The sequence below is a fragment of the Vicugna pacos genome, chromosome 16 (genome assembly GCF_048564905.1).
Source record: "Vicugna pacos chromosome 16, VicPac4, whole genome shotgun sequence".
NCBI lineage: Eukaryota > Metazoa > Chordata > Mammalia > Artiodactyla > Camelidae > Vicugna > Vicugna pacos.
In genome coordinates this window covers 45,828,514-45,843,581 of record NC_133002.1, presented here as the reverse complement: position 1 = coordinate 45,843,581, position 15,068 = coordinate 45,828,514, and the positions used below count along the sequence as shown (strand labels likewise).

Genomic DNA, 15,068 nt, shown 5'->3' with positions numbered 1-15,068 from the left:
AGCAGTTGACCCACGTCTGACTTGGGCCTGCACTTCGGATCCATTAAGTCTACCTGTATCATTCAATTAGACCCCTCTAAATGAGAATTTCTATTAGTCTGAACCGATCTGGAAGAAAGAGGTTTACTAAGCACATTAGTAACGTAGAATGGCTTAAATCAAAGTAATTATTAAAGACTTGGCATATTAACAAAAATGTTGTAATTTTATCTTATCTGTTTACTAAAGCAGGACTCCACAGAATCTGTTCCTTGAAGTTTTAGTTACTGTGTGTTCTCAGAGGTTTTAGAAATAGAAAGCAATCTATTTTCTTCTATGTCAAGACTTTCCCTCCACTTTACAGTCATTCTCCCATTAGTCCAGAGTCGTGAGATTTCATTTTAGGAATGGTTAGAAGTTTGGTCCTTTTTCCTCTGTCACTTACTGTGGCCTTGAGCAAGACATTTAATTCAAGCCTCAGTTTCTCATCTGTGAAATAGGAATAATAGTACCTACCTCATAGAGTTGTGAAGATTAAATAAAATAATCTACTTAAAGCAATCAGCACATTTCTAGCCCCACAGGTGCTCAGTAAATCACAGCAACTATTATTTTCTCAGTTCTGGGCTGAGATGCTGTGGGAGCATCTATATAATCTCAACGGGGAGAAGTTGAACTTCACTCTCCTTAGCTTGGCCCCTGTTCTCCAAAGGGCCTGGAGTTGATCCTGACTCTTGCCCTGTCTCATCCAGGCATTTCCCTCCCTTGACTTCTGGCCTAGACCATCTGTCGGACCAGGAGAGGCAGCACAGGAGAGTGTGTGAATGACTGGGAGGAGAGTTCCCATGGACGCTGGGGATATGCAGAGGCCCTGGGGAGCTGCTGTGACCCTGGGTCTCTCCCTAGAGCACAGAGTGCTGGGGAGAGAAAAGAGAGACAACAGCTGCTGGACAAATTTCCAGTGCAAAAGGCCCCTTTAGGGTAGACACATGGGCTGAGAGTAATCTAGGGAAGGAACAAAGGCCTGGGATGGAGTGGGGCTCACCATAGTGCATCCTGATCTTTCTTCATTTCTTAGTAAGAAAACACATTCTTTTCCTTCTCCTAATCAAGGGTGCCACGATTGATGAGCATTCCTAAATTCCAGCATCAACCTGGAGAGGGTTTCAGCTTGGCTAGCCCCCTGGGAAGCAGGCTAGAAGTACAAACTTTGGAGCCAGCAGGACCTAAGTTCAGATCAGGACACTGCCATTTACTAGCTGTGCACCAGGGGATAATTCACTGAGTCTCTCAGAAGCTCAGTTCCTGGTCTATGAACAAGCTGCTACTTACTGCGTAGAACAGCTGAAAGGTCTGAATTGCAAATACCTAAACTAGAAAACGTGCTAATCCTGATCACTGTCATCTCTGGAACCAGAATGAGCATCATCACCCCGCAGGCAGTATGAAGAGCTCTGGAGATATAAGGAAGTCCCACTTGTTTCAAACTCCTGGACAAATCTCCTTGGGGGGATCAAGACCAAGACCAGAAAGCCTGCCTCTCACAATTAAGGCATTTCATTTATATCTCACATTGTTCTTAAGAGTACTTGAGGCAGTATTGCATGGGGGAGAAACCAGGCTCTCGACCCACTATTGCCTCTGTATCCCCATCTCAATTCTCCACATCGAGTCTGTCTCTGATCCAGCCATTTATGTTCATGGGAATTAAAAGACTGAATCGAGGTATGGGCTCCCCTCCATCTGGTCTTTCGTTACTTTCCAGGGCTTGGAGTTCCAGCTTGGAACTCAGCAGATGGGGGGTTAAGACTGATGCCCTGTCCTATCTCCTCCCCTCTCCATTTCTGACTTCAAAGTCTCCATAAAGCCCGTCACAGCTTCCCTGACCCCACAGTGGCAGCTCCATCGTCAGCTCTTGGCTGGTTCAAAACAGCAGACACTGAGCTCTGGCCCAGCTGCGTGCACTCCGCTTTCTAGCCACCTCCTAGGGTAAGCACTGGCATGCTGCAGACCCGTGGGGCCAACAGTCCTTGCTCCTTCAGGAGAAAGGATGGGCAACTAGGAAGAGAAGTGGCCTCCAGCAGGGAATTTGTGGTTAGAAGGCACCTGGCAGGCAGAACCCCTGGTCTAAGGACTAGAACTCTGGGACTCCATCTAGTTTGTGATCAGCAGGCATTTACAGGGGTTAGCAAGTAGAGTAACAGGAGTGCCCAGCCCAGGGATGAGGCAGGGGTTGGCAACTGTAAAGAATCTAGCAAGAGATGGACCTGGAGACGGGGGAGCAGCTCAGGGACCAAAATTTGTTGCGTTGGTATTAATGTCCATAATCTATGTTAAATTATACACATATCGACGTCTAATCTCTGGCTCTGGTGACTTGGTAACCAGTGCTGTGATACTGTCTGGGGTGGCTCTGACTGCCTGGGGTCAGATCCTGCTCTGCAGCTCCCTCAGGAACAACCATCACAGACTCAAGGCCAGTGGGGGACCCAAGGCTCAAGGCTTGTTCCTCCCACCCTCCTCTGGAGTTTTCCAGCTGCTTTTCTTGGCCCAAGGATCACACTGATAGGGACACAGATGAAAGAGGGGAAGCAGAGAAGACAGTGAAGTCAGAATGAGCTGGGAGATGTAGCAGATGTTAGGAAGAAGAGATAGAGAAACGGCACTAGTGGTCCAGCCATCCGAGACAGGATACCTGGGCATCTTTTCAAGTAGCAGCTGTGTTGGGCATGGTAAGAGAGGGTCTTACCAGGCAATTTCCACCTTCCCACCCCAGGCTGAGGAGAACTGGAGTTCTTATTGTGGAGTGCCTCCTTCTAGGACTGGGCTGAAGCCTAGGAGCCCCAGCTGCTAACATCTGGGGGCAGAATCATGTCTGCAAACAAAGGCTGGTGGGCACCACCTGAGGGCGAGGACAGCGTGTCTGAGAAATTCCTGAGGAAGACCAGGGAGTCTCCGCTGGTACCTATAGGTGAGTGGGAAAGGAAGGAATGGGGGCCGAGGAGAGGGCCATCTCTGAGAGAGAACATATCTCCTAGTCCTTCAAAGAATAAAGCACAGAACTCAAGTGGTCCTACCTGGTGAATAATCAACAGCTAGAAGTGAACCAACAGCAAAGGTGCCAAGGGACAAAGGGACACATCCTGACAATGAAATGAGGGACTCTGGATGGATGGAGGTGGCAACATTCAAGTGTATGTGATACCAACACCAGTGTCAGGATGAGCAGGAGCAGTCTGGGAGGGGAGAACAGACGTGGGAGCCAGCAATGGTTGAAGGGCCGGAGCAGAGCTAAGGGGAGTGGGAGTGTCATGACAATGGGTTATTGTACGTGGAGGACGGGAGTCACTGGAGGTAGGCAGCCACTTTGTAAATGCTATTGAGAAGAAACAATTCAATATTCTGATGATAGCCCCCACCCACCCCACTGCCCCTGCACCGCCCCCACCCCCACCCCAAAGCAGCAGCAAGAAGGCAACTGTTTATCCAGATGTATAGCCTGTCTAGTGAGGTGTCTCACCAGGAATGTTGTGCTTGGTGACTAAGGACCAAGGGTCACGTTCTCTGCCCACACAGGCTTAGGAGGCTGTCTGATGGTGGCAGCATATAGGATTTACCGGCTGAAGGCTCGTGGTTCCACCAAGATGTCCATACACCTGATTCACACCCGAGTGGCGGCACAGGCCTGTGCTGTGGGTGCAATCATGCTGGGTGAGTAGCTGGCGGGGTCATGGGAAAATGAAGGCGAAACTGATTAGGCAGAATCTGGCTGTGAGTCAGTTAAAGGACCATGAGTTCGGTCCCTATTCCCTATACTAGGCGCCACATCTGGCCTTTGGTAAAGCCCTCACATAGAGACATTTCCAGGGTTCCCTGTTTAATCTCCTGTGTCCCAGGGGATGGTGTATAGTTTGTTTTGTGAGTTTTTCTAGAGGTGAGAAGAACCACACAGCAGAATGTATGCCGATTTTCTCTTCCTCTCTGGAGCAAAAGGCAGTTACTTACTACCTGTGTGACAGAGGACAAATCCCTTCCTCTGAGACTCAGCTTCCCCATGTGCAACATGACGATACCCACCCCTGCCTGCCTACCTCACAGACTGCTGTGAGCTTCCTCAGACAGACAATATACGTTAAAGTGCTTTGTGAACTGGCAAATGGGTTGTTTCCTCAGGCTGTGTAGCCAGGTGTTTGTAGCAGCTGTTGAGACGCAGGGTGGAAAGATGAGCAGGGAAGCCGGACACTCAGGGGAACGACCAGCATCGGACCCCCGGGACTTTGGGATTCCACAGCTGTTCCTCCTCTCTGGGACACCTGGGAGAGCCAGAGGATGGGTGGAGGGTTCCATGTCATGGGACATTTTTCCTTTTCCTTCACACAGGGGCTGTGTACACAATGTACAGAGACTGTATCAAAAGAACAGCGCAGGATGCCGGGGAGAAGTAGGATTCTTACACGGCCTGGGGCAGTCAGAACCTCTTTAACCGATCCCTGGTGTGAGCCTAATAAAGTAGTTTTGAGGCAAGTTGACAGTCTCTTCTTTACATAGGGGAGAGCAGAGTAAGAAGCTGATAGTGGTTGGTGGGAGGACTTAGAGCAAAGGGCTGGAAATCAAAGAGTTCTGGCCCCCAATTCCAGGGCAAGGAGACTCTTCAGGGGCAGAGGAGGGGGTGTAGTAGACCTCTGATCCCAGAGACCCAACAACTCCCAAATCCCCTCAGGTCCCACCCAGAAGCAGCATGGTAGAGAGAACAAGATGCTCAGAGTGTGAGGGATGGGCAGTAAAGAGGCCACAATGCTCATGGGAACACTGAATTTAAGAGGCAGGCGTTCCTTCCCCCATAGGCCGCTTCCCTGGGGACCCAGGCAGGAAGAGGGCTGCAGCTGGAAGCAGAGACAGTGAGGCCTCTTGGGAGACCACATATATCCAAAACCCAAGTGCCAGGACTAGACTGTGCTAGAGGAAAGGGGGCTGAGGAGTGGGGATGAAAGGAACAGAGCGAGGCAGAAGTCAGAATGTTCTGTTCACTTATAAACCATGTGTAAGGTCAAACTTGTAAAAAAAAAAAAATTCCATGTAAATTCTGAGGACAGGGCCCCTTGGGGTTCAGCACTTCCATACCCTTCTCCTTCCCTGAGCCCAAGCATCTCTCTGTTCTCCGGGAATGGAGCCAGGCAGAGGCCACAGGAAGAAGCCGGAGGCCAAATGCTCGTCCTGGGGAAGGACTCTGGGCTGGAGGCTTGGAGGTTCTTGGGTTGTTCAGGATGGCCACAGCAGCGCCCAGATACTCTCTGACAACATGGAGTCCAAGTCATACCAGGTCCCAGCTTCAAGTCCAGGACGCAGCCCACTGCAGGGAGCAGGAGCTGCCAGGACCCTGGCACTCACATGGGGTAATTGAGCACAACATCCTGCTTGGCGAGCTCCAGCAACATAGGATCATCAAAGAACTTGCTGATGCTCACATCTTCACTCAGGCCCTGCAGAGAGCGGGGGCAAATGCAAGCATGAGCCCCTTGTGGAGGCAGACTGACCTGTGCTTGAGTTGGGGGTTGGTGCGGGGCTGAGTCTCAGCTGAGCTATTTCAGGAGCCCTGCCTTTTGTGTATCATCACAGGGCAGGAGAAGGCACTCCCTTCCCAGTCAGACTGAGCCCAGGTTTGGCTGCCTGAAGCCTGTCCAGATTGCATCTTCTATGTTGTGAACTTCTCTCAGTCTTTGGGAGAAGGGTCCAAAAGCAAGGTATGAAGAGAGACCCAATTTCTGCCGAGACCCCTGGGGGTGGAGGGATGGCCATGGGCCTGAGGGACATTTACCTTCCTACGACGGGTTTTAATCATGAATTCCCGGGCCAGGTGAGGAGCTGGCTGTGGCTCCAAGGGGCGGATGACAATGCTCTTGTCCAGAGGATCACCAGGTACAATCTGAAAGGCAAAGTGGTTTTGGATGGTCCAGGCCGACCTCCCAGAGCATTCAGGCCTAGAAGCAGGACTCTTCTAATCCCACTTGGGGCTTAGAAGGGGAGCTGGTCAGAGCAGACTGGCCCTGTAGGGGTGGAAGGCCACGCTAGCCAGCCTGCACCATTTTCTTACCTGCCAATGATGGAAGACAGACAAGGAAAATGCCTGACCCTGGGTGTGAGTCCGCAGATCAGTCTCAAAGCCAAAAGAGTCAATGGCCGGGATGAAAGCTTTGATGGTGTAGAGAGGGGAGCCTGGAATGGGTGCATCCTGAGTCACATGTCCCCTGAGGCAGAAAAACAAAAAGACTGTAGTCCTACAGAGGCCAAAAGCAAAGAAGCAATGCATCCCCAAATGTTTATCATCAAAGAAAGAATAACCACAAGCATGCTCCAGAGGGCAGAGAAGGCCTGGGGCTCTCAGCCTAATTCTCTGTGGAAGTCAAAGGGGCAGCGACCTCTGGGTAACAGTGGGACATTGATGGGACAGGGTCCTTTAGACATTCCCACTCTTGACACACTGCTGTACTTGCCCCAGGAGCTCTCTGAGGAGGGAGCCCAAGAAGGAGTCTCCAAGTTTTAATTTGCATTAATTCTGGGGATTGCCTCATTCTTTTCCCACTTCCTTCTACAAACCGGCTCACTAGGTTTCAGGAACGGAGTGGCTGGGGGAGGCCAACGCCTCTTTCCCCACAGCAGTAAGTTACTTCTTGCTCCGCTGCTGCTCGCCGCACTCTCCCTAACACACTGGGGCTGCTCACCTGCGCCTGGCCAGGACGGTGTAGACAGCAGAGACACAATCTGCAGGGGCCTGGACCTCTACAAAGTAGTAGGGCTCCATCAGACGAGGCGTGGCCTGCAACAGAACAAGAAGGGTTCCTTAGCTTGGGGAAGGCTGAGGACCGAGCACTTGGATAAAGGGAAGGCTAGGGGACAGTCGTCTCAAAGCCCCACTTAATGCCAGTGGCAGGACAGCCCCACTCACTTACCATGAGGAAGGCAGAATAGACAACTCTCCTTGCTGTGGGGATGATTTGGCCCCCACCCCGGTGCAGGGGCTCCTGGGCAACCACAGCATCCAGGATCTTAAACTTGACATTTCGAATCACTGAAAAGGAGAAGGGGGAACTGACTGAGGAGTGGTTCTGCTAGTCAAGGGCGCACGGGCAAAGCAGCAAGGAGCCTCCTGCAGCACTGTAGCTGTCCTATGGCCACGAAAAGTGGTACAGAATCACCCTGCAGACGTGCATCCTAATAGCGCAGGTGGAGATCAGAAGGTAAGCGTACATTCTCAGTGTTGGCTTCAGGTCATGCTCAGACTTCATAAAGTATCCCTAGAAGTGCGTATGTTTCCCTTGCAGATATTTAATTACTTTTGGATGTAGAGTAAGTCCTAGAAATTGCACATTTGTCCCTACTAAGTCCAATCCTGGTCTATAAACCACTCCAATCCCATTCTCCTCTTGACATCCTTCCTCAAACACACTCTAGGAATGAGGAGCAAATGTTAATCTAGAAATGATTTCCATTTCTAGGATGTACCAACAAGCAGCAGCATGAGGACAGGGAAGGACAAGAGAGGAAGCTGGCCCAGGACATGGGTTGGCCCTGTGTGCCCCAAGCTGCTTCTCCTGGCAGGTCCCAAAGATGAGCCCACCCCACTTCATACCCCCAGATGCAAGGACACCAGAGGACTGGGGCGAGAAGACAGAGGCACTGTGGACTTACACTCATCACAAAGGGGCCCCTCCCTGGTTCCCCACTGGAAACCTTGAACGATGCTGTCCTTCACTGAGCCGAGAAGAGCCTTGTCCACCTGCACAAAACATGAGAGCCCCTTAGCAGTGACCCTGGCTATAGCCAAAGAGTTTATAAGGAGAAGAAGGTAGGTAGACCAGTAAAAAGATACTCTTCTTTACCAGAAGATACAAAATACTTTCAGGAGAAGAAGAGCACTTTGTAATTTCTTCCACTCAGGAGCTAAGAGACCACCACATGGCTCCCATCAGTTCTGCTGTACCTCAGAGGGCAGGGTATCATCCACCAGGATGTTGGGGCCAGTGGCATCAGGGCCAAAAGCCCAGATGGAACGGGCAGCCAGCAGATCCCAGTCATACTTGGTCTGAAAGAACTCTCCCAGTTTCTTCCTGGGGGAAGGACGAGAAAATGGCAGTGTCAGACAGTTCTGTGATTACTGGCTCCATGAATTCTGCCTTTCCATACGACAGTCACCTTGGACACCCACACTGCGCCCAGGACAAGAGAGGGAGACACAATTTCTTCCCAGAGGATTAGAGAGACCCAGCAGGTAAGCTGTGGAGCAACGTCGGCCTTTAGTCCTGGAATCAGAGCCACGTTCTCACCTGTTCCATGTGATTTGGACCACCTCGTTCTCTATGTCCTCGGCGAGGCCCTTCTCGAGAGGCTCAGCAATCATGGTGATCTTGTTCCTAGTCAGAAAGGACATGGGTAATGAGGAGAGTCAGCAGGACTAGCAAGCGGAACATTCCTAAGAAAAGGGTGAAAAAGGGAAGAGCTAAGGCAGGGACATCAGTAAAAGCCACAGAGGCAGAGAAGAGGAAAAAGATCTCATCTTCTGCCTTCTTTCAATTGAATCTACTACTCCTTAAAAAAGTAAGGTTTGGCAATTTTTTAAAAAGCTTTAAACCAGTGTTAATGTATTAAACACAGTGAACAGGAGAGTTGCTGCTAGGGAAAATTTTAAGATGGTCATGTTATACAGAGAGGAGAACCAGCAATTACAAAACTCACCCTGGGAGTAACTAAGACAAAGAATTCCATAGCATCGTGTCCAAAGGTATAAGGGATGAAAGGGCTGGGGCAAAGCTCAAGTATCCTAAGCACCCACATCCCAAGACTCAAAGGTCTCTATTTCCACAGCTCTTGTGACTGGGATAGAGCTGGGGGGAGGGGAAGTGCCCCTGTGAGTCCCAGGGTCACTATGACCCCCACTGCTTACTTCTTATTGGGTGTTTCAGCAAAGCACTTGAGGGAGGATGTTTCCACCACTGTCTCACAGAAAGTGACAACGGGATCAGCCACCTGAGAAACAAAATAAACTGTCAGGCAAGGTCTAACAGCTGGAGGGACAGCCTTCTGCCAAAGGGAATCCCAAGGTTCCCCTGACACCACCCCTTTGAGAACTCCTGTCTTAATCGGCTCAGCATTAGTGACAAGGACGGTAACAGGCTCAGGCCAAAGTCCAGACCGTCACTAGGAAGCCTGGAGGACCTAGCGTAGAGCACAATTTACGTTCCTGAGCCAAGAGCTAGTGGAGGATCAAAGTAGGGCCTGTATCATAGTCCCTCAAGGTTATCTTTCAACACCTGTACAGCCGTCCCACCACCATCCACTGAGCCACGGTGGGTCTGCCCGCTGTCTCTAGAGACTGACTGGTGAGCCCCTGTTCCATTCTCAACCATGATGTCCGGGCAGCACAGCTCCTCCCAGAAGCCCCTACGTGGCCTGCTACTGGGAAGCGCACTGTCTTCTATAGCACCGGTCCTGGACACACCAGAAGAGTCTCAGAGAGGGACTGGAGGGCACTCATTCCCACCACCATAGGGCCTTGGAGAAAATGTGTGTATCAACTGGAAGACCGAGGCTGTGCAACGGGCAGTTTAATTAAGCTAAATCACGACCTACCAATGAATCCAGAAGAGCCAGTCCCCACTCTCTCCTAGAAACCATTCACTCTGAGCCCCAGTCACCACAGATGGGTTAAATGCAACTACTTTCTTAACAAAAGACTAAGAAAAACTCCAGCTTGGGAGCCTTGACTTTGAACGCACGACAATGAGAATAACCCCCACCAAAGAGGGCAGATCAGATCTCAAATACTTTCCCACAGAGGGAGCAACAGATCATGCTTTTCCCACACAGATCTTCTCCCCAGTGCACCCCTCTCCCCTTGGGCCTTGCTGAGGAATCAAGGGTTTGGTTACTTGTACAATCAGTCTAGTGTCAAGAGCCAAGCTCCTGGTCAAGGAGGTGCCAAAGAAAGGAGCAGCTGCTTTACCTTGATGTCTATCTCTGAGTACATCTTCCGCAAATCGTGCATCACACAGTCCAGGTAGAGCTCCCCAGTACCCAAAATCACGTGCTCGCCAGATTCTTCCACCTGAAACACAACAACTCTAGTGGTCACAGCTTGGACTATCTTGTGCCACTAACAGAAGACAGAAACAGAATCAAGGCTAGAACCCAGAGGGAGGTGCCTGAACCCACTATCAGAAGAGCCACTGCTCAATGTTGGTTCCAGGCTCTTCAGGAAGAATAACTGGGGAGCAGTGAAGTACGAGTCAGTCCTCAAGATACCTGGACCACTCAGCACAGTACTAGTGGGTGTGAGGTCACGGAGTTAATTCTCATCTTAGCCAGTTAGAAAAAATCCTGTTCTCTCTGTAGACATAAGCTGACTCTTTAGCCCCAGCCAAATCCTCAGAGAGGTATGCTGGCAGGCTCAGAGTGATTCACTTTTTCCTCTACGTTTCCTGGAAAATCAATCCGAAGTGTACTTTTCATGAAACATCTCCCTCCTGCCTAAAGACACTTGTGGAAGATGTATAGGGGCGCGCGTGCGCACACACACACAGGGGTCTCATCCTGCCTTCAAGTGACAGTCATAGACACGGATTAGCTTCTGTGTAGGCTGCCAGAATCAGCGGATCAGAGCTGCCTGATGGACAAGAAGCTGCAGGCAGCATGGACCCCTCTGCTGGGGCACGAGGGTCTTGGCAGTTGCTGCGGCCTCGGGCATACCTTGGTGGTGAGGGATGGGTAGCTCTTGTTGACCTTGCGCAGGCCGTCCAGCATCTTGGGCAGCTCTGAGGGGTTGACTGGCTCCACGGCAATCTTGATAACAGATGTGGTGTTGAACTTCAAGGGCCGGAATATCTGAGCCTGAGACCCAAAATGCAGAGGAGTAAGGACACCTGGACTGAGCAGGCACAGAAGGTGTAGGGGTCAGAGAGAAGCTAGGACCTGTTGGGGAGAAGACCACCCCCCCAACCTGGAGCCAAGGAGCTGCCTGGAGACAACCTGAGAGGCCATTTATTCCCGTGTATTTTAGTAGAATAAAGAGAGGAGGGAAAGGAGTCCCTTCTAGTTCCTAGCATCTGAGCCAAGAACAGGGTGAATCCAACAGGGTCAGATCTAGAAGGCTGAGCCTATGCTGAGGCCTGGAACCAGGAAGCAATAGTGACTCCGGGTTCACCCCCTGCAAGTTCTCCTGCTTGTTGCTCTTGTGTGCTGTGGTTCCCTGTGATCCTCTAGCTGAAACCAATCCAGTTGCCTCTTCAGAAACTCTACCTCCTCATTGCCTCGGGGTTCAGTTATGGTCGCTGTCTTCACAATTGGTTGGTCAACGCCTTCGATCAGAACCCAGTTGCCAGCAGGAACACGGTTCACCTCAATGTGGTACCTGGAGCAAAATCCAAGAAGCAGCAATGGAACTGGGCAAAGTATTTATTCCATAAAAATTTACTGAGCACTTGCTCTGTGCTGAGCAATGAGCCTGGAGCAGGGTGAGCAAAACAGATACACTCTAGCAGGGGAGAGATGCAATAAACAATCAATCATACAACTACACATATGTGTGGTTACAAACTGATGTGTGCCATATAAAAATGCAAGGTATTATATGAAGACAAAACAGGCAAATCTAATTCCACTTGGATGTTGGTGGTAAGCAAGTCACTGCCCAAGGGGTAGAATGTAAGGAGATGCCAAAAGCACCACAGAAGACACTGTAACTCTCTCAGCTCTTTAATTTTCTTCTGCCTTCTAGGGAACAGGGTGAATCTGGAGGCACAAAAAGGGGCCATCAGTAAGATGGAGCAGCCATCCCAGAAACAGGGCTGCTTCAGTTCTGCTTTCGAGCTAAGATGCCCAACTCATGAACTGACAAGCAGCCCAGAGGCCCAAGCTAAGTTTGACTCTGCAGACCAAGATGCTACAAGAGATCCAGAAAAGTCTTCTATCCTGGTCAAAGAACAGGTTTGGAAACAATCTCTTTTGGGAAGAAACAAAAAGGTTATGACTTAAGAAACACAGAAGCGGTGGTGGGGGAAGGATATAGCTTAATGGTAGAGCACGTGCCTAGCATGTATGAGGTCCTGGGTTCAATTCCCAGTCCCTCCATTAATAAATCAATACAAAAATAAACCTAATTATCCCACCCTCCAAAAAAAGGGAACACAGAAGCGGAAGAGAGAATTAAGATGAGTAAACACAGAAATCCTGCTACAAAAATTCACACAAACCATCCAAAACACAAAGGCATGGCTCTTGGCATTATCCCAACAAGAACTGCCCTTTGACCCTACAACCTTAAACAGTAAGGATTAGAAGTCAATAGATCTGCTGAGGGAGGGTCACCCTACCCACACTGTAGGGAGCCAGGCAGCTACCGTGTTTCCAAGGAGGACCACCCTTCCAGCTTCTTGGGGCAGTTCCAGTGTGGAGGCCCAGGTGTACCCTGAGAGGCTCTGCTTGGCAGTACCTGGCCACGGAGATCCAAAGGCGGCCCACGGTGCATATCTGGGAGTCTTCCTCATCCTCCAGGGTGTAGTTCTCCCCCAGCACCTTCACAGGCTGCCCAGCATGGATGGTGCCACTTAGCACTCTGCCAAAGGCATGAAACTGAACTCCATCATCTGTGCTGTACATCTTGGTCGTGTGGCACATCAGGGGACCCTGGAGGTGGAGACAGAGTGCAGCCTTAACCACACATGTTCTCGGGGAAGTACCACTGTCTCCACCTCCCCTGTCAGTAAGGACATGAGCTGCAAGAAGAGGCAGTCCACACCCCGAAGACATAGTGATCTTCTGGGAAAATGCGAACCAAGGCCTACTCCCTGCTTAGTTAACAGATGTCGCAGGCATAGCAAAAAAACCTCTTCCTTCCTGGGGGGTTTGGGGGGGTGAGGGCACTGGGGAAGAGAAGCAGGTTTAGGATGGCAGGCTGGCACTGTTAACTTGCAAGATTACAAGACTAACTTGCCCCAAATCTCTTCCAAAGAAATAACTTACAATTCTCAATTGGCTCCATGTTTATGCCAAGAAACTAGACTGTCTAAGGAATGACTGGGAAAGAATTTTTAAAAGCCAGGATTGCCAAGATTAGCTACCGTTTGTTGAATCTTCACTAATCTGTTAGGCACCAAGCTAAACACTACCATGACACTTTTTTAATCTTACTTACCTCCCATAACCAACACATACAAATTATTATCATCACTTTATAGACCAAGACCCTTAGACTCGGAAAGCCTGAATAGTGTTCCCAAGATCGTACCACCAGTAGTGGAAACATCAGCCTCTGAATTCAGGTCTGACTATACTCCTGGGGAGAGCCATGCATAGATGGGACAGAAGGCACTAATAAACAGTATCTCCACACAAGAGGGGAAAAAAATCAGAGAACTAGGGGAACACATTCTCTTACATCAGGGTCACAGTCGCTCATAGCCTCGCCGAGGTCGGAGTCCACACCACCGGTGTAAGTGTGCTCAATCTTGGGCTTGGCGCCCACCTTTGGAGAGGGGATGTGCTGCACACACATGTCCACAAAGCCTGTGGAGGGAGAAGAGACAGCCATCACTATACACTCTCACAGGGGAAGTGGGCAGGGCATTCCGATCCACTCATGACGCTTAGAAAGCTAACAGTGAGGGGACAAATTTTCAACTCTAAAAGCTATGGCCCTATGATTCTAGGGGGAAGTGATACCCTGCTTCCTGGGTGTATGCTTCTAAAAGACTTGGAGTCACACTGAGGCCACGGAAGATCAAGAAGCAGGTCTCAGTGGTTCCTTGGAACTCAGCTGACAAAAATCTTAAAGTATCTGTATCAGTCTGTAACCTTTTATTGAATATAAGCACTTACTGAGCACTTACACAAAACTAAGTAAGTACCTCTTCTCTTCTTTCTAGATCTACTTAGAACAGTCCTCGAATTGACTCTTCCCCTTTGTTTCTGTTTAATAAGTATCCTGTTTTTCTAACAGCCAAAAAGCCATACAAGAGAGAACCTTCATTAGCACCTTGGGGTCCCTAGCCTGTCTGCTTTCAGTTGGATCTCCTATGTCAGACTGATGACTGGCCTAGAACAAATTACTAAAATTATACACTTTGAGGATTCAGATACCTAATTCCTACCAGACTCAGAATCAAGACACTGCTGAGAGGGCCTTAGCCCTCATCTTTTTCATCTCCCTTACTTTAAAGATAAGAAATTAGTCACAGAAGGATTGAGGGGCAGGCCTAGGATCACCCCAGGGAAGGGCCAGGGCTACAGCAGGATCAAGACTCAGGTCTTTTCTCAACCAGTAGGGGCTCGTCCTACTATGCACCTGCCTTGTGCATAACAAAAATGCAAGAAAGAGGAGCTCAGGGAAAGAGGAATTAGAGTCTATAATTCACCTTTCAAGTCCCAGCCTGGTGTTTTCCCCACTATTTCACAATATCCATGAGTTCCCTTTCCTGAGAGCCCTCTGGCAAAAATACCAGAACCTCAGAGTTGGCTTCCCCATTCCCTTTACTTGCATGTTCCTCCTGGTGGGGAAGTTTAATTGCTTTCTTCCCCCCAAGACAGAGTTCTCGGTACCATTCACTAACTAAAGCAGCAAGGAGAAAACCCAGATGTCCTATATAACTAACTTGTCATTTATTTATAAGAGCCTCAGCTCTCTAAACACCACTGTAGGGTAAGGAAAAGTATGGGCCACGAGCTCTTTATTACCCGTAAACTCGCCAAAGAACTTTTTGCAGACCAGCCTGAGCAGGGGGCGGATGTTCAGCTTCAGTTCCTCCTTGGTCAGGTGGATGCCTAGCTCGTCCAGGGTCCTTGGGAGGCTGGTGTCTACATCACCCACAACCTGTGACAGTGCCAGATACCATGTCAGCTCTAGTGACAGCCCAGTGTGGTGGCAGAGGACAAGGAAGGGCCAAAGGGCAATTTGAAGGGTCCCTGCACCAGGTTCTTTTCTACAGCGTGAGCTCTTGACAAGGATTATCAATTTGGTTTCAGGGAAATCTTTGGTGCCTATGCTTCAAACCAACCTTTTAAGTAGCAGGCTTGGTTAAGTGCCCACACCAATCAATAAACCT

General features: G+C 49.8%; 2 protein-coding genes across 3 annotated transcripts in view; one reads left to right on the top strand and one right to left on the bottom strand.

Moving 5' to 3' along the window:
* Positions 1-1,981: 1,981 nt before the first annotated feature.
* On the top strand, positions 1,982-13,756 carry HIGD1B (HIG1 hypoxia inducible domain family member 1B). Of its 2 annotated transcripts, XM_072939198.1 has the most exons (4): positions 1,982-2,950; positions 3,556-3,690; positions 11,747-11,955; positions 13,677-13,756. In XM_072939198.1, exons 1-4 carry the CDS (start codon positions 2,851-2,853, stop codon positions 13,713-13,715), a joined length of 483 nt encoding a protein of 160 aa, XP_072795299.1. In that variant the 5' UTR covers positions 1,982-2,850; the 3' UTR covers positions 13,716-13,756. The 2 variants fall into 2 exon arrangements, with proteins under 2 accessions (XP_072795299.1, XP_072795300.1); XM_072939199.1 differs by lacking the exons at positions 11,747-11,955; positions 13,677-13,756 and adding an exon at positions 4,360-4,503.
* EFTUD2 (elongation factor Tu GTP binding domain containing 2) overlaps positions 4,990-15,068 on the bottom strand; it is a 34,598-nt gene continuing 24,519 nt past the window's right edge. Inside the window, exons 14-28 of the mRNA XM_006217467.4 lie at positions 14,701-14,836; positions 13,406-13,533; positions 12,461-12,654; positions 11,269-11,380; positions 10,720-10,860; positions 9,977-10,078; positions 8,918-9,000; positions 8,301-8,387; positions 7,958-8,084; positions 7,666-7,753; positions 6,927-7,045; positions 6,699-6,793; positions 6,071-6,224; positions 5,795-5,902; positions 4,990-5,459 (exon numbers count right to left, since the gene is read on the bottom strand). Coding sequence (XP_006217529.1) covers positions 5,364-5,459; positions 5,795-5,902; positions 6,071-6,224; positions 6,699-6,793; positions 6,927-7,045; positions 7,666-7,753; positions 7,958-8,084; positions 8,301-8,387; positions 8,918-9,000; positions 9,977-10,078; positions 10,720-10,860; positions 11,269-11,380; positions 12,461-12,654; positions 13,406-13,533; positions 14,701-14,836 — 1,770 coding nt within the window. The 3' untranslated portion in view covers positions 4,990-5,363. The remainder of the gene's footprint in view (positions 5,460-5,794; positions 5,903-6,070; positions 6,225-6,698; positions 6,794-6,926; positions 7,046-7,665; positions 7,754-7,957; positions 8,085-8,300; positions 8,388-8,917; positions 9,001-9,976; positions 10,079-10,719; positions 10,861-11,268; positions 11,381-12,460; positions 12,655-13,405; positions 13,534-14,700; positions 14,837-15,068) is intronic.